The following is a 19578-nucleotide window of genomic DNA, read 5'->3' as shown; positions in this document are numbered from 1 at the left end:
AAGATGGTCTGGGTGATCCTGGCACAGTTAGGCTTGTTAGGTTTATCATCAGCTCAGTTTGTCGATAGTTCCAGTTGAGTGGCTTTTTGTATACCAAGTTCACTAATTACGCCTCTGTCCCTGTGAACATCCTGGGTCATTTCAAGGGCAAACGGTGAGCTCCAACAATAGACGTGAATGGGATTACCGCAGGGCTTGGTATGCTGGTTCGTTTCTCGAACATCTGTTGCCATCATATTTAAACGAACAATACTTTGTGAGCGTACATTTCTATGACTGTCTTTAGTATTGGTTTTGGAGGTACTGTATTGGTTTTTCACCCATGAAGAAGGTGAGGGTTATAATTGGTCGTCAGCAACCCGTGCCAGTGAGGAGGCGACTGAGGGATCGAGGGGTCAGGCTCGCTGAATTGGTTCATGCTCTTTACTGAAATGAATTTATAGCTAGGTATTTTGAGGCTTCTGAGACAGCGACTCGACACCTGTTTGCACCCATCAGAAACCAGTCACTACTGTCACAACTTCTCTCTCTCTCTACGAAAAATTAAACTTAAAATGTCGGAAGTGTATATTTTTAAACCTACTATGTTACTATTTAGATGCATGTTTTAACTTAAAAGTAAGTAAATGTATCTCGCGTTCAAAAATGTATTATTGGTATCTGTGATGCTGGTACAGCTTTTGTGGAGTTATTAATATGCACATACATGTATTGAAATATGGACTTGTAAGAGATCTCATCATTGAACAATATGCTATTTATTTGGCGTGTACAGATATATTATACATCTTATTATAATTACACACACTTATTCTGAACATATACAGAATTTCAGTGTATCTTATTATTAAAACAATTACCCGTGAAGATCCCGGTTAGAATAGGCCTTCAGCAACTCATCCTTGTAAGAGGCGACTAACAGGATCGGGTGGTCAGGCTCGCTGGCTTGGTTGATGCATGTCATCGTATTCCAGTTGAGTAGATTGATGCTTATGATGTCAATCACTGGATTGTCTGGCCCATCCTCGATTATTTACAGACCGCCCTCATATTAATGGACTATTGCTGAATGCGGCGTTATACAGAAACAAACAAACAAACACATTACACCTGTTGGACGTATACAATTGCGATTGTCTTATAGAGCTGTACTTCATTCATCTTTAGTCGATTCCAATTCGTAATGTCTTGGTTAGATGATTGATTAGCATTCACCATCTCCTGTGCCTGGCTCTGATAAGTCTCCCTGGTCCAGAAGATCATCGGCTTGCTTGTTGTGTATAGTTTGACCCGTGCCATAAAGACAGCAATAGAGAAAGGTAGAAAAAACTGAAGGTATTCTAACAGTTGGAGTATCTTATGTTTGACTACCAAGATCACGAATGACAAATCGGTAGCAATGCAGACTTTTTTTAACATCGCTGGAAAAAGGGTATGTGTTGACTTAATAAATGATATCTAATTTCGATCCTGGGTTCGAATGTAGCAGGGGACACATGAGACATCATTAGTTTATCATGGAGAGGAAGTTGATGTTGTCAAGTATGATGGCTTTCATGACTGATAGTCCGTGAAACATCTCTAGCAGGGCTCACCCAAACAATCCGGCAGCTCATCGCCGCCATTAACAGCCACTTTCCGCGATTCTACTGATTGAGACATGTCTTTATACCACGGTGATTCAAACACCACGAAATATCTGCGAAGCTAGTATTATACATTATTGTGTCGAACAATAAAATAAACAAATGTGTGTTCAATAAGATGCTTTTCGTACACGCGTTTGTTGAATGTTGGTCAAAGTTATTCCTAACTCATGGGACAAAGTGGTAAATAGGTATATTATGAGTATACATTGACCAGACCAGACCTGCAACTGGTACAGATTCATAGAAATGTATATTTGTGATAGCCTGATGTATGGACTTGGTGGTTGACTTCAACTTTCCAATAGTCAACTTTCCCTTATCGTGGAGCAATATTCTAGCAGCTCCAGCTTTGGGTGTCTACGTTTTGCAACTTTTGAGATACAATCGAGCATGCTTCTTCTACGAAGAATGCAAAAAGCGTCCTACGAATCTTGCTCAAAAGTTGTTTGATCAAGAATACAGCATTCAATGTCTTATTACAACATTGTGTGGATTTTCACATTTGACGAATCAATAATAAAAATTATGTCCAAGGCAATTCCCTATTTGACTTGTACCATATGTCTTCATGTTTTTCACGTGAACAATTGACTTGCCTTTGCATGTGTTTGTGACGGGTGCCACTTGTAGGGCTGGATACGCTGACTTTTTTTAAAACATCTGTTTGATAGTGATTTATAAACACATAATCATGAAAAAGTCGGAATCATAAAATCGATACTGCTTGTGGGGACATCAGGGATTTCTTGTGGCTATGGAAACCTGTTATTATTCCGTTCGAACTATATTGGTACATTTCAGGAAAACGTATTTAGATACAGTTTTTGAGAGATGAGAATATGTTTTTCGGCAAAAGAATAATAAGAATTACATTTGGATATCCTCTATCACAAAGACTCGCCAAATACAATGTTTATTTCCGTGCGGGATATTTACCATCCCAAAACACACTCGCATGAAAACCTTTACTTATTGTGGGTAATATTTATTGGGACCAATGTAGAATCGTTGGCAAATCCCTGGGCCATTTGCTCAGCCTCGCTCACTCTAAACCCAACATGAGACCAATGCGTAAGTGTTTGGCAGGGGTGGAGATACAGTCCTACGTTTATGATGTTAGCTGACATTGTTTCATGACAACATAGTGAAGAACCCCACTCTGATAGGACATCAGTTCCTTGTTTCCGAGTACTGAATATCCTTCGGCATTGCTACAAGCGGCAAGAGACTGCGAGGTCTTGCAATCAAAACAAAACTGATAAATGTCATGCTTGTATAATATTTATTAAACCTATTTTCCGTGCACCAGTTTAGTTTTACCAATGTGGACATGTAAATTAAACTCATCATTACTGATCAAAATAGAAAAAAGATAATGTATGTAATCATATGATATACTTGCCTGAGAATACGCTGTAGTATAGTACAGAAGGAAATGCTACAAATATGATTGTCGATGTCATTTGATAAATACGTACGATTGTAGCCTATTGAAATTATAATTGTAATAATTCTCACAACGTATTGTATTAGTCCACTTTGACTGCAATAGTGAGCGATTGAGGGGTTATTCAATATTACAGAGTATTTACATACGCCGGGGAACACCAGAACTGGCTTCACTGTACCCATGGTAAAGCCAAACGACGGATCTACAGGGTTACAAGTGATCGCTCTATCCACTGGGCTACACTAGCAACCTTGGATTTAATGTCCGGGTGAGGCATGAAAACTACTACTCTTCTTTAAGACGGGAAGGTTATAATATGAATATTCCACAGAGGGCGGCCACGGCGAAGACGACAAGCGTCAGGACGTACAAGGCCAGCATCATGACGTTCACCTTCGACGGTTGACGTGTCTTTTCTTGAATACTTAGTCCTTTCGGGTCAGTAATGTTTCCGCTCCCTAGAGAAACAAAACATGCGTCTTAAAAGAGTATTACAATCACCAAATATAAACATGGGTTGATAACTGACCATGAATACGTATTATCATTATGATGCATGCAAACATTTAACCATACCTTGTTTGAAGACAACGAATCTTGCTGGGCTGAATTTGCATTTGAATATACCTGTTTCCATAATCCATAGATAATAATAAGTCCAGTGAAGCCTATGTGATCAATCTTTGGCCGAAGTAAATGCCTAGAGTTCAAATCTTAGTAAATTAATATTCATCATAAACATTATGGCTAGGGGACATAAAAATGAAAATAAAAGGTTTTCGAACGTAATGTCGTTCATGTGAGATCGCCTTGGTTTCAAACGCGAATCTGCAACATGTTCGATTAGGTGAAAAGGTTGGACATAGCTTTCGATATCTATTTACCAGATACGTCTTTTTTCCTGCAAGTCCAGAACTCAAAGACCAGCTCCCAGACTATCTGCACAGCGATCCATACAGCCACGACAATGGTTCCGTACTGTCTCAATGTCTCAGGTATGTAGTTCATGTTGAACGCCAGGATGAAATTCACGGCTGCAACGAAAACCAATGCCATAGAAGAGACAAGCCCATCTGAAAGTACTCATATTGATGCTGATTAGTTCGGAAGCTACACATGCTCAAAGGGTCTCTGCCCTCAGAACCCGGCCAACACTGATTCAAAATGTCAACCCCTCTACCCCAACTACCAAGCTCCCTTTGAACCTCCCCCAAGTTCGCATCCCCCCCCCCCCCCCCCCCCCCTCCCCCCCAACACCCTTATAATAATACCTGACAGGATGTGTGCTCCCTGGCCCAGCAGACGGTGCCCCCAGGTGAAGAAAGGGCGGATACTCGAGTCTATCCCGGGTCTCAGCAAACCACCCAGGACCTGCAGACAGACTGCCACGCCCACAGTGATCCCAATGATGGCGTGTGTTCTTCCCGTCTACGGCAAAGAAAAAAAAATCTTTATGTTTCATGATTACCAACGAAAACACAGTAGAAGGTGACACCTGGCAACAGACAAGATCGAGCACGAATATGGTACCGACAAACCAAGGTTCATTATATACTCTGGGATACGAGGTCATGATCAGTGATGTCGGTCGGGTAAGGGACGCCACGTTGCTCGACGACATCCGCCGCCTTACACTACTGTGTCAAGTATGCCTTACGTTCAGTTATGCAATAAAGACAATCGTAAGAGTCTCATATTCTACGTTTGCACAGGCCATATATTAAGAGATAACACCTACGACTTCGTAAATTAGAGGGGCAGTGGGGTAGCATAGTGGTCAAGGCGTTCGCTCGTCACGCCGAAGACCCGGGTTCAAATCCCCACATGGGTACAATGTTACAATGTGTGAAGCCCATTTCCTGATGTCCCCCGCGGTGACATTGCTGGAATATTGCTAAAAGCGACGTAAAACAATATTAACTCAGTCACTCCCTCGTGAATTAGAATGCAGTATGAGATTTGTAGGACAAGATTGTACCGAATATCATTTGTCTTCTAACCTGGTACGAGTTGTAGCAATGTTGCGTTTTCAAATATATTTTCCAACGCAAATATACGTTAAAAGGCTTATGCTTACGCCCTCAGAGAGTTTGTCTACTTTGACAAAGATGATGATGAAACTGGCGACAGTCAAGGCAAGGATACCGACAGCAATTGCTCGATGAAGCTGGAAACAGATAAGGACATCATCTTACACATTTAACCAAGAACACGATTAAGTTGTTCAGAAGTAAACGTGGCAACAGATAGGACATGCTTATAAGGCGTTTCACATTATCAATGCAACAGAGTGGGACTTATTATTATCACACCTGTATTATTCCTAATTTCATACATGGAATATACCCAATGTCTTTCCTGGCACGTCCTTTCGAACTGATATCCAACTGGTAGGTAAAGAACTACCAGTATATCTATATCATACCTGCGTTATTTTCAATATTTACATGTCCATGTACCCAATGCCTTACCAGAATTATAACCGATGTCCTCTTAATGTCTCAGCTGTGCATGTAAACTGAGGGGCAAAAGAAAGCATACCGAGTTTGTTTTTGAGTAACTGAAAATTGAACGAACTGGTGTTAAATTTGATCATGTCTATTTAACCATCACTCATTCCTGCAACAGTTTGTAAAAAGTGATCTGTGTCTGGGAATTTTGTGTACAAATTAATCGGTTCAATGAAGACTGGGATAGATAAGAAATGAATTTGCAACCACATGACACCTACTATACTTGAAATGTAAATTTGAGCCAAACAAATTGATTGATTTTCAAAGGTTCCCATAGGCAGTTGTGTATAATGCGATATTTCAAAGGAAAATATAAATCAAATTTTATTAAAAATTAAAACCACGTAGAAGTGCTGAGTAAGCGCCAGTACAGTCCATTTTCTATATATAATATCGGTAACTTAAGATGTTTGAAATTGATGTTTTAGAAATCAACCAACATGATAAAATCAACTGAGAAGTGGATTGTTTTGTCTCTCAGTATAGGTATCGAATGTCTAACCAAATGTATTAATAACATGGATTACAACTTTCATTCCGATATAACCCATACCATGTCTTACCTGGAACCATATTTTGGTGCCACAGAACATATGTTCTCCATACAGGTCCTTGTAGTGCCTGGCGATGACAGTAGCCAGACCAGCCAACAGCATCCAGGCGATGATCATCAAAGCACCTGGAACCCACGTTTGCGAAAATAGCGTCACGTTGATGGAATTTCCATGTATACCTATGCGACGTACGTACAATACGAGTATGTTTCATTATTACATTTACATTTGGTATGTTATGCCATGAAAACTCTCCAGTTCTGTTCGGTTGAGGATAAGCATGTTTGTGAACTACTGAGAAAGGATTATTGAAAGCAAAACTATCCCAAATTTCCCTTCACAATATGATGAGGGCTGAAGAAACTGCCTTTAACAGTACATTTGTTGCAGATGAGTGTGAGTGAGTGAGTGTGGTTTAACGCCGCTTTTAACAGTAATCCAGTTATATCGCGGCGTGTCAGCTTAATGTGGGAGGAAAGCCCGAAGTGATGCAGGTCTCAGACGTTTACCACTTCAGTGAAACCCACGTGCACGGGTATGGTGCTGACAAACCTAGAAACATAATTGGAGCGAACCGAGATTCGAACCCACAATCATAGGTTTCTGGCGTGCCTAAGGGAAGCAACTCTGCACAGCGAATCGCACCTTCTATCTATCTGGACACTGTGAGTGAGTGACTATGGTTTTAAGACGCTTTCAGCAATATTCCAGCAGTATCAAAGCGGGGGACACCAGAAATGGGTTTCACATATTGTTTCTATGTGGGGAATCGAACCCCTATCTTCGGAGTGACGAGCGAACGCTTTAACCACCAGGCTACATCAACACTGCTCCCTGAACACTGAAGCCTCACATATCTCTCGTAAGGTTGTTGATTTCAAGTGTGATCAGTTTAATTAACAGAAAACGTTTTGAAACTGATTTTCAGTGAGCCATTCATATAAGTTTCACCGCTATTTCGCATTTGGAATCTGTTTCGTCGGATAATCGAAACTGATTGGCGTTGACCATGCAAATTAATGCAAGGCTGCAACTTATAAGACCTCAATAGATATATCATTAGGTTGGACACGAATACATACTTGCCATGTGTGGTTGGTTGGTTTGTTGTTTAACGCCACACTCAGCAGTATTCCAGCTATATGACGGCGGTCTGTAAATAATCGAGTCTGGACCAGACAATCCAGTGATTGCCAAACAAATTAATTTCTTTTCACAACACATAGTTTCCGGATATCGAACATATCCCGAGAACAATTGTTTTTGCGTTTTCATTGAAACTGAGGAAGCATATTTGTTTTTGTCCTCTCTTCAACTGCGGGCTATGAGCCTGGATAGATCATGACGAAAGCCATCATACCGAAGAGACACATCCATACTTACCATGAGCTTTGTACTCTTTAGCCAAGGAAGATAACTTGTAGATACGATAGGATTGGAAGTCGACCATGGCGTCGGACATTGTAGGACTTTCCTTGTGTTTCCCCACGACGTCAGTCCCTGGAACAGTGATACATGTTTTAAAAAGTGACTGAATGAGTGACTTCTGCTCCACACTTCTACTACAAGTACTTCTAATTATACTGCTACTACTATTTCTACTACTACTACTACTACTACTGATCCCCGGCCGCGTCATACCAAAAGACGTTAAAAGATGGTACTTGTTGTTACCCTGTCTGGCGCTCGGCATTAAGGGACTGGTCGGAGTCAGTATACTGTGTCTGATCGGGGTATTCATGTTAAACTACGGCATGGTATCTCAGTGAGCTAGCACTATAAATCGGCATCAGTCCGGTCTAGTACAAGCTGCCACACAAACACACACACACGTACATGCACGTCGCTATATAAGTGCAATAATCTTGGACGCGACGTTAAACCCCCATTTCACTACTACTACTACTACTACTACTACTACTACTACTACTACTACCACTACTACTACTACTACAACAACTCCCACATCACACTCCCACAATACTCGCTTATATAACTAATCCGAGTCTCACCCACAGGAAGGTGGCCCCAGGCCAACTACTACTACTACTACTACTACTACTACTACTACTACTACAACAACTCCTACAATACTCGCTCATATATAACTAATCTGAGTCTCACCCACAGGAAGGTGGCCCCAGGCCAACGTTATATACGACTGTGTCTCCATGTCGAAGTTGAGAGTGTTCACTTGAGGAGGGTCAGTGAGGGGATTCGTTCGTTGTAAACTTAGAACACGTGGTCTTGTAAATCTGCACATCACAGTGGTGGTGGTCTTCTTAACGCTGAGGTCAGTCAGGTCGTACTGGAACATAACAGGACATATAGAACATTCCAATTAATAGAAAAAATACGTTAAGTAGGTTCTGTACTATAATCTGATGTCATTGTCGTCCATTTATGGCAATGATAGCTTAATGACTTATCCCGTAGTGAGCGTTTGAACTGAAGAAAATGTACGTCTGACACCCATAAGTGTCTTAAGATGGCATTTTGAAGTTCTATATACATATGACGAGAAATAGAATGTAAATAACTTCTTTATAAAAAACACAACGAATCAGGGCTAATATATGACAAGGAATAGTATTGACAACAACTTCTTTATAAAAAAAACCCCAACGTATCAGGTCTACTATATGACAAGGAATCGCATTTATAACAACTTCTTTATTATAAATACACATTGTTTCAGGGCTACCATATAAATAAGGAATAGTATTGACAATAACTTCTTTATAAGAACACAACGTATCAGGGCTACTACATAACAAGGAATAGCATGTATAACAACTTCTTTAGTATAAATACACAATGTTTCAGGGCTGAGATATGACAAAGAATAGTGTGGATAACAACTTCTTTAGTATAAATACACAATGTTTCAGGGCTGAGATATGACAAAGAATAGTGTGGATAACAACTTCTTTAGTATAAATACACAATGTTTCAGGGCTGAGATATGACAAAGAATAGTGTGGATAACAACTTCTTTAGTATAAATACACAATGTTTCAGGGCTGAGATATGACAAAGAATAGTGTGGATAACAACTTCTTTAGTATAAATACACAATGTTTCAGGGCTGAGATATGACAAAGAATAGTGTGGATAACAACTTCTTTAGTATAAATACACAATGTTTCAGGGCTGAGATATGACAAAGAATAGTGTGGATAACAACTTCTCTATCTTGACATACGCAATGTGTCAGGGCTACCTCTTGCCCCATCATCAGGTTATCCATTGTATTCCTTGTTACGAAGGACACGTTAATTTCAAACTAATTGTCCATGATGTAGGTGACACAAATGAAGTGACATGGAGTTCAATAAACACTATGTTTCGATCCTTCAGTAATATATGGTCACTGTGGCAGGGCATCTTTCACTCTTTGCACTTACCGACATAAGTCTCTCATTGTAGTAGGCTGGGTTATAGCCGTTCTGAACTGTCACACTGTTGTCTCGAGCGGTGCACGTTACCGTGACATCATCCCCCTAACCATGACAAAGACACATGGATATCATAGCTGAAGCATGGTGTACATTTCCTAGAAGTAGCATGTTTTTTTTGTTTTTGTTTTTTTAAATTTCTTTTTATTCAATTCAGTATATGATATTACAGAGTTATACATTGAGTAGCACGTCATGTGGTATACTTATTAGGTGTAGGCTACATGCCTACACAGCAGACAACAAATCTAAGTTGGCTACAGGTGTCCAACAATGTTTACAAATGGTGAAACGGGCAGGCTACATTTGTCATGTTTATTAACTAAGTGTGAAGCTAAATCCTTACAGCACATTAGTGGAAATTGTTCATGTTTAAAAAAATAGAGACAATTCATTGGCCAAATCTTTCCATTTTCTGTCAAACTGTCTTGTATTGTTTTTGTGTGCAATTGATTTCTCGGTCCGAAATGTATCAATTAAAGTCTTCAGAAATATTTCAAGTGACATTATTATTTTCTTAATACTTGATACATGTATATATTATTTGCATGCCAGTATGATGTGATTTAACAGAGCTGTACCCAAGTATAACAGAGCATTTTGAAAATGTAAATTGTTTTGAACAATTTGCATTCAGAAAACATTCAACTTTAGTCCAAAACTCTTTAACATGCTTACAATTCCAATATACATGAAGTAAGGATTCAGTATCAGTTTCACAAAATGAGCACAGAGCATCATCGACAATTTTCATTTTAATGTTTTTTTCTTTGTATAGATGATGCGATAAATAAATGTATATTGAAAATCAAGTAATTTTACATCTTTTGTACATTTTCTGTATCTGATAAAAACATCTTTCCATGATATCTAAGTCGAGAATGGTATCCCATTTTTCACAGACTGTTGGGAGATTTGCTGTAGTTATAGTCTTATCATAAAACATTATCTGGAGCCTTTAGGCCTACAAGTTAGTCCATCAAAGTTGTATTTAAATGTTGATTATATAAGATAGTGTGATTATTACTAATAGTATCTTTCCAGGATTTTATTATGTTTAATAGGTCTTGGTAATAGTCAATAATTGTGCTTTTAATTTGGTCTTTAATTTTAAGTTCATTAACAGCATTATACCATCTTCATTACAGAGATCTTTAATAGTGTAAATTCCCTTTAAAAAACAATTTCTCATAAGGAAATCGGTTTTTTAAAACTGATGGTTACACCAAAGAGGTTCTGATAGTACTTCTTCAATGTTTGTGGAGTTGGTTTTGTATCTTCTATACAGTGTTCCCCAAACAGCCAAAACATCTCTCCAGTAAGGGGTAGCTAAAGCTAAGTGTATACAGTTTTCAGTATTGGCCCCAAGTAGGAATATGTTTTTGGGTGGAAAGATGCTAGGGTTATTACAGTCTTTGTTTTGGAGAAGTTTTTTGAGAACTGACAGTTTTAGAAGTAGCATGTTAAAACACGAGACAACACGACAGAGAGATACAACTGGTCGTGCTTTCCGTTTGCATTACGCTCACATGAACCTTCTTGGACAAAAGATCCAATCAGCTTTAGGACCCCCCCCCCCCCCCCCCCTCCTTCATAAGATACGCTATGATGTTACTAAAACAAGTACACGTTAATATCGGTGGTAACACTCTTTTTTCCGCGACACCCTTTGAAATGACTATCAAAGTAGTTACAAATGGGAGTCTTCGTAGTATATGTACGTTAGGTATAAACATAATAGTGTCATCACTTTCACCACATGTACGTTCTATTAATCAGTCATCATTTATTCATACCATAATGGTGTCACTCGAAAATCCAAGGCTGACGTAACCAGAAGATTTCGCCATCATCTCGAATGTGTATGAGTCACCATTCCTTTGATAAGTTACAGCGGCATTACAGTCGGTGCCACTACAAAGTCTGGGGTAGAAGAAACATCCCTTGTCTGACCCACACCGTGAAAAGTCGATGTCATCCATTTCTTGCTTTGGATCTTCCAGCTGAAATTGCGAAACCATATGTTGATGATTCGAATTCTTAACTGGTGAAAAGTCTTCAACCTAAAGGAAACCATAACATTGAGTGGGTGATAGAACTGATTCTATTATGTACGTGTATATCGAAATAATTACATCCAAATGGTACGTTGGAAAGGAAATGATGAAGATGAAATAATTAGTATCTTTAATCTGTTATCCTCGATTTTAAATTATGTGGATTTTGAAGTCCAAATAAACGTGACAAAACTTGTTATAATATAAGGGTAACGCTATTTTACAGGGCATTATCATTTGCAGAAGCCCGAGGTCTTCCATTAATTGCCCCATGAAGGAGAAACACGAATTTCACTGGCCCACTTTTACAAAAATGGAAACGTCATAGAACAAACCAGATGACGTCACTATTGAGCGTGACGTCACCTTTCTCTATCCCTATGACATCACCTAACAACGGGCGTGATAACGGCCCGTCGTCAAGCAATATGAGGGCATTATCAAGTTACAGTGGCCCGCTCATCTCTGATAACATGCGGGCGGTTTCATGATAATTCTATCCATTTTAGCTATAATACTTATTATTGGTAGTATTTTACCATCCGAGAGGGTAGCACCACTGAAGATTCGTCCAGGGTTCGCAGATCTTTGGTCTCCCAAGCCCAAAACGTGGTGAAGTTTTGAACGAACGTTGCTCTACAAAACAATATACGTCATTTATTAATTACTGCTCATTAAAATTAGTCATGGTATATTGAACTTGCGAACTCCTATTTAATAGTTAGCAACAATTTATTTGACTATTGAATCATGGGAACATACAGTGACATGGGCAGGACACAATACTCTTTGAAATGGACCCAAATACGTTAGCAAAAACAATACTCACTTGAAGACAATGTCCCCGACGTTGACACCCGGTGCCTGCCACACTAACACAACTTTAGTCACGGTGTCGTTGTTCTTGTGGGCTATCTGGCTCTAAAAACATATAGAGGTCATAAATTGAGTGCGTCACACTTGGCCTACTCAACGTTTATAGGGAAATACAGTAGGATATACATACGAACATAAGAACTATATTTTCCACTATAAATTAATAATTTGCTGTGATAATTATTTTGATAATTAACACACATCTATTTGGTCATTTGTTTCCTGTATTATTCACATTTAACATTCAACTGATATGATATAATATATGTTTCGTGCATAAAGATAACTTTGCATAAAAAAAGTAAGTGTTCGTTTGTTGCACATAAACGAACCAGAGAAATATGTCAGAAAGTAGTCATACCCGTTTGAAATTAATACATTCCCCTTACAAGCTGTGGTGAATGCGCGTCATTCGCAAATACATGTAGTTCACACATCAGTCACATATATGTATGTTAAAGACTTGTTTTGTTTGTTTTTTATTTAACGCCGCACTCAGCAGTATCCCAGCTGTATGTCGGACGTCTGCAAATACTCGAGTCTGGACCAGACCATCCAGTGATTGACATCATGAGCCTCGATCAACGCAAATTGGATACGATGACATGCATCAATCCAGTCAGCGAGCCTGACCACCCGATCTCGTTAGTCGCGGCAAGTATGGGTTGCTGTAGACCTATTCTAACCCGGATCTTGACGGGTGTGGTAAAGAATTGGAATGCACAACACCTGGTGTGGAGTAGTACTCACGTGGCGTGCACCCATACAGTTGAAAGACTGGAGTTTGGCTTCTGGTGTATAGGACAAGAACGTTCCCTGGAATTCCTCCTTGTTAAGGGACTTTCTGTGAGCACTGATCTGGATTCCACGAAACACTTGACTGTCATCGGACTCAAGTGTAACTGGCATAACAAACAATTGAATGTAACATCTCACAAAATATTCTCTTGCTTATTGTCGCCCAACATTATGTTTATCTATACAAATATTCAAAATGCAAATATATCTTATTTTATGACAGAACATTCCATGAATTACGAATTTTCGCAATGTCGTCTGTATTACGAACTGAAAAAAACATTTTCAAATATAAAATTCGTCGTTCTCTATTTACCTGAAAAACGATGAGATTAAAAACGTCAACACCTGATAATGATCAATCTTCATTATCTGCCAAAACAGATTCCATTGGGCGGAAAAGGCAAAATAGTGATGAAAATTGTAAGACATCAGTGATGAAGTGAGGTCGCGTCCAAGATTATTGCACTTAAATAGCGACGTACGTGTACGTGTGTGTGTTTGTGTGGCTGCTTGTACTAGTCCGGACTGATGCCGATTTATAGTGCTAGCTCACTGAGATACCATGCCGCAGTTTAACATGAATACCCCACTCAGACACAGTATACTGACTCCGAGCAGACCAGTCCTTGTTTTAGCCTCTTAATGCCGAGCGCCGGACAGGGTAACAACAAGTACCATCTTTTAACGTCTTTCGGTATGACGCAACCAGGGATCGAACACCGTACTTTCCGCTCTCCGGGCGGACGCTCAACCACTAGACCACGAAGGCGGTCACATCTCAGATGACACCAGTTAGTCGCGAAAAGGGTAAGCGTGCCCTGCTCCATCGGTATCACTTGCCACTCACACAATTCAATAAAAGTTTCACAACCAGCAATATTCATACCACTCGACGATGGCCTTTAAAATACAGCCTGGGCCACACAATTCTGTGATCAGCATCACGAGCAATGAAAACGACGTCGGGGTACGACGTCACACCGTGAACCATGTCACCAAGCCCCACCCATTAACATAAGAGCCCGTGAGTAAGGGAAACTCATAGTATGTGATAGCATCGCATGTCAGTTGACTTGCCTTGCCTTTGCATGTTTTTGTGACGGTGCCACCGATGGGGAGAATACGCTCACCTTTTCGCGAGCACCAGGTATCATTTTGATAGTCATTCATAAACACATGTCAATAATAAAGTCGGAATCGTACAATCGACTCTGCTTTTGGCAGATATTTCTCATGAATATGGAAAGGGTTTGTCGCTTATTTATTAATTATGCTGATAAGCAGCGTGTCATATTAGATAACAATATAATGACGATGTCTGTCAAAACCTTCGCGTCATATTTAGTCAAATCCTATGAATGCCTACCATAAAAAACAGAAGAAAGCATTAGTTGTGTGGCCAAATGTGGTATTAATTTTATATATTATTTTGTTATTATTACTCTTATTGTTTTCATACCACACACAGCAATATTCCTGCAAAGTAGCCTTCAGCAAACCCATGAGAGGTGACTGTGCTTGTCTTAAGAGGCGACTAACGGCGTCGGGTGATGCATGTCACCGTATCCCAATTACGTAGATCGATGCTCATGATGTCAGTCACAGAATCGATTATTTACCGTCATGTAGTTGGAATATTGTTGAGTGCGGTGTTAAACAACAAACAAAGAAACAAATAAATAATACGTACCAGTGATGTTTTGCAAAGGTCTATAAGTATCGCTGGACAGTTTGATCTTGAAGGGACACGTTCCTGAAGCTTGCCATGTCAAGTCTTGACCATGCTTAGGGAACATCGTGAGGCAGGTGCTAGGGTGGGGTCCATTAGCGAAGCCAGCAACTGAAATAACGGACGCACTATTAATTCAGATCATCACTGTAACAGTGTTTTCTGCTTGCACAAACACATCGTGTAATGATGGCGTACAATAGTGGGTTAACCCTTATATTTAACATTCTTTATTATAACTGGCGTTAAACAATCAAGTCTGTCAGTGAAATAAATGCACTATCTTTGACAAACTGATATTGTCAGTCCGAGACTGGTGATATTGTATATCGCCATTGGTCAAAGTTCAAGGCCTCTGCTCAAGATCAATGTCGAAGAAGCGACCCAGCTACAATGTTCATCACTCGAAGAGGCCCCTTTGGTTAAAGATACTTCACACTTGATACACATAATTGTCAAATTTCTGGCCTGTTTTGATGTTCCTATGAATATGTTCTGTCATTTTATTGTCTTATAACTAAACCGCTTTTCGACGACGGTACACCTGTAAGACGAACTTGCGGTCATTTATTAAATGAGTGTCAGTGTATTTGCCCACACTACTGTAGCTGTTTAATATACAGACTTTGAATTACTAATATATTCCAGTAACAAGTGAACAATGGATTAGGTTGATTGCAAGATGGGCATACCTTGTCATAGTGCTTTTTGTGACCGAGTCTGAGGCGTGAGATGGCATCTTCAACTTTTAGTGGATCTTTGATTGAATTTTGTATAACCATCAGCCGATCATACTTGCGTCTTTGAGCTATGGAGGCTTTAAGTTGTTTTTTTATCTCATGTTCACTGAAGGAAATAGGCTGTATCTCCGCTTTGTCTAGAGCTAGCTTCGCCAGTGTATCTGCTTGTTCATATATACGTGAGACGGGATCCAGCACAGCACCACCTGTTGCCCTTGGTCTGATATTTTTGCAAGTTCGTATATCGTATCATTGACTGTGAGTGCATGGCTGACCATCAGGCAAGCGAACCGAACGTGCTTGGGGTTTGGAGCTATGGATATGGATCCCGAAACCAGCAATTTTGTTGATAGGATTCATGGATCCATCAGTTGAACCAAGCTGTCCCAGGTGGTTTGAATTTTAGTGATAGCTAATGATCGTAGTGAGGTTGGGTTTTCTTATTTAGTGACATCTGATGTGGACTTTGGGATTTTGTAAAGTACAGGGTGGGTGAAACCCTTTGTAGTGGCTTTCTTGTGGCCGAATGTATCACATTTGTGACTTCGGATGAGTTCACGTGGCTTTTGTGAGGGATATTTCCGAGCTAGGGCTTCATCTCGGGAGTTTTTGTCTTGACATAACTTTTTCACCAAAGGATATGATAAAAGTGCCTTCTCTCTTCTTAGTTTCACTGGAAGTTCTCCTGATTCTACTTGTAGTATACCCGTGAAGATCCGGGATAGAATTGGTCTTCAGCAACCCATGCTTGCCGTAAAAGGCGACTATGCTTGACGTAGGGGGCGACTAACGGGATCGGGTGGTCAGGCTCTCTGAATTGATGCATGTCATCGTATACTAATTGCGTGGATCGATGCTCGTGATGTCAATCACTTGATTGTCTGGTCCAGACTCGATTATTTACAGACCGCCGCCATATAGCTGGAATATTGCTGAGTGCGGCGTAAAACAGCAAACCAACCAACAACTTGTAGTACTTCTAGTGAAGTATCTGTTGCTTTGTCTTGTATTCTGTCGAGGGGGCTCAAGACATGCGGAGTGGCACATTATTTCGGGTTTTATACGAAACACGCAAACCTCGGAGAGAACAAACTCTCTTGGTCAGCCGGAGGAATGCTATAGACTGGTGAGCTTAACAACGTGTGTTTTTTAACGTAGGGAAATCTCAAATAGCAAACTAACTACCCAATATGGGAGATTTACATATCAAAACAAAGCGCTTTCAACGGTACCACTAAATATTTACAGCCAGATATGGACAATTAGTGAGGTGGATAAAATAAAAAGTATTAGATAATGCCGCTACAGCACGACAATCAAAACTACAGAATCATTTTTCATTCATTACATATATCAAAGCAAGATATGATAAAAGTTTGCGTTTAAACAGTTGGAGAATACAATTTACAGGTCACCAATTCTCTAACAATGAACCGGAATGTGACGATCGCCGGACTCTGCCGAACGGTGACGACGCCGGGCAATGGAGGGACAGGCCAGCGTAACGGTCACTGGTTTTACGACCCGGTGACAATACATTCCGCTGACAACTGGCAATGTAATACAATATTAACATTCATCTCAAACTACACCAACAATTCGTTTATTCAAAACTTACTTTTATGGTATTGCAATGTCATCGTTATATGACAGTACATGTGTATCGTTCACTGGCTATAGACGTGCTCATACAGCATGAGAGAACATTGTGACAGTTAATTACACCTAGGGCATGGGAAGTGCGAACAAACGTATATGAAGCATCTATGAGGAAAGGTATTAGAGCGTAGGGTATAATTCGCCATCAATGCACTGTGTCCTTGACATGTGTTGTGCTTTAGGGACCCACCATTTCATGAGATTGTATGGAGACTAGATATTTGTTTCATCTACACTAATTTAGCGATTAAAACGTAAAGGTGTATAATGGGAATTCATTAGGTATATACACTTTTCCTTAGTTGTGTCCATCGTCATACATATATAATTGTAACTATATTATAGACGTAAAGTCTATCCAATAAGGTTTCATACACAAAAATGGCGTTTTCAAAGGGGACGCTATCTTGGTTTCGAAAACACATGCCGGTTTTCGTTATTCGTTACTCAAATTTCTCATTCGACTCCCAAACACTGCAGCCTTCTGCTTTACCCAGATTGTCGTAAGGGCTGTATTCCTGGAAGCAAACCCGGGTGCTCTTCCAATGACAGACAACAGATTGTGAGGTACCACACGAAAGGCACCGATAACAATGGGGAGTCGGACAACTTGGTACTAGGATTGCAAGCCTGACATTTTGAAATCGAGGTCCGCATATGTTTTTCCTGAATCAATAACATTAGTGTCAAGAGGGACAGAAAATTAAATGATATAAATTATTTAATTGGATTTATTCAAAAGGAATTATTTATTGTAATCTGTAAATAATAGGCGGTCGTGAAAACAAACTACTACTACTACTAATACGACGACGACGACGACGTATCTTAGGGATATTTAAATGGAAGCCTACGAGCGAAGAACGACTACATACACAGGAAGCAAACAGATCACGGCGAATAAGGCTCATCATTGTTAAAAATAATATAAGCAAGGCACACATGCCTGGAGTACTACTACTACTACTACTACAATGCTAGTATGGGGACGTAAAAACAAACTGGCCGACCGATGTATCTTAGGGATATTTAAACGGAAGCCAAGGCGCAATGTAATAATAATATAAGCAAGGCACACATACCCGGAGGAGCTGTCCAGTATATAAAGCAAACGAATGTCAAAAGGTTAGTGAACTTTGCTATCGCCATCTTGACTGTTCAGCGACACCTCCGCCCTCTGTGTCAGTCTGCCCTCGCTCCTTTGAAAGGGAAAAGTATTGTGAACTACGGTTTGTTGGAGCGTTTGGTTTATCCCGTGGTTTATAGAGCATGGCATAGACTTTGTATTTCTGATCATAATATGAATCTGCTGTATTGTGTTACTTGCCTGGTTTGTGTATTGGTATTGAAAGGTATTCCTGCCATGTTAGATGCATTGAACGGATTAAGAAGGAGAATGTTTCATATTGGAGACAGCTGCTTGAGAATTTGAAAACGTTCGTTGGAGTTGCCGGGTGCAAGAGCTAAAGTACTGTTGGAAAAACTGCTAGAAAACTGCTTTTCTGGCTTCATTTAATAAATACGAGTCATAGGACTAAAAAAGAGCATATATCAAAATAACTCAAATTGCCCTAATCTAGCCTGTCCTAACTGACACTGTGATTACCCTTAAAATGTACTTTTACGGGTAAAATGATGATCAACTTAGAAAATATTCGTGTGTTGTCATGCATGTATGAAATGGTCAGTAACCTTAGTTAATTACCTGACACCTGTCCCGAGGTGATGATGGGGGTGGTCTCAAAATATTGCTGCTATTGTACTTAAATGACATGTGCGTTGATTGGGTAGCAATTAAGGATATGTACTGCATTATATTTGCTTGGAAACACGATGGAATAGTTTAGAGCTATGAAACGGGATGCGTATTGGAAGGTTGCGGTTTTGGAATCCAGATGTATTTGTTGTTCTACAGACGATTTCTTGAGGTAGCATTTATTTATTTGAATGTTATCTTATGTCTTGCCACGAACCCTTTACACTTAGCCAAGATGGGCACAACAGGGTTGAGCTCACAATGTCTGACTGGCGTACGTAAGACAACGTGACCGTGTTGTGCCGCCATCACATATGTCCTGTACTTTACAGGGTT

The 19578-nt window shown here is 39.9% G+C and overlaps 1 protein-coding gene across 1 annotated transcript; it reads right to left on the bottom strand.

Annotated features, from left to right (window-relative positions):
* Window positions 1-2914: 2914 nt before the first annotated feature.
* Window positions 2915-18678, bottom strand: LOC124145646 (putative ferric-chelate reductase 1 homolog). Its single transcript, XM_046515495.2, has 14 exons — window positions 18569-18678; window positions 15049-15198; window positions 13308-13459; window positions 12511-12602; window positions 12221-12317; window positions 11421-11627; window positions 9574-9669; window positions 8291-8474; window positions 7550-7666; window positions 6176-6291; window positions 5177-5266; window positions 4371-4527; window positions 3984-4133; window positions 2915-3557 (listed from the first exon to the last, which is right to left on the bottom strand). The coding sequence occupies exons 1-14, from the start codon at window positions 18633-18635 to the stop codon at window positions 3409-3411; spliced, it is 1824 nt and encodes a 607-aa protein (XP_046371451.2). The 5' UTR covers window positions 18636-18678; the 3' UTR covers window positions 2915-3408.
* Between the last annotated feature and the right edge of the window lie 900 nt (window positions 18679-19578).

The sequence above is a fragment of the Haliotis rufescens genome, unplaced genomic scaffold, assembly GCF_023055435.1.
Source record: "Haliotis rufescens isolate VD_foot unplaced genomic scaffold, xgHalRufe1.0.p SCAF_12, whole genome shotgun sequence".
NCBI classification, from domain to species: Eukaryota; Metazoa; Mollusca; class Gastropoda; order Lepetellida; family Haliotidae; genus Haliotis; species Haliotis rufescens.
The sequence above is the reverse complement of the archived record's forward strand: the minus strand, read 5'-3'. Positions and strand labels throughout refer to the sequence as shown.

Excerpts from the sequence above, each read along its gene's own strand:
- LOC124145646 (XM_046515495.2), bottom strand. The coding sequence starts at position 18,635 with ATGGCGATAGCAAAGTTCACTAACCTTTTGACATTCGTTTGCTTTATA. Across the intron at positions 15,199-18,568 it reads ATACTGGACAGCTCCTCCGG|TTGCTGGCTTCGCTAATGGA; the intron begins GTATGTGTGCCT and ends CCGTTATTTCAG. Across the intron at positions 4,528-5,176 it reads TAGACAAACTCTCTGAGGGC|ACGGGAAGAACACACGCCAT; the intron begins GTAAGCATAAGC and ends TCTTTGCCGTAG.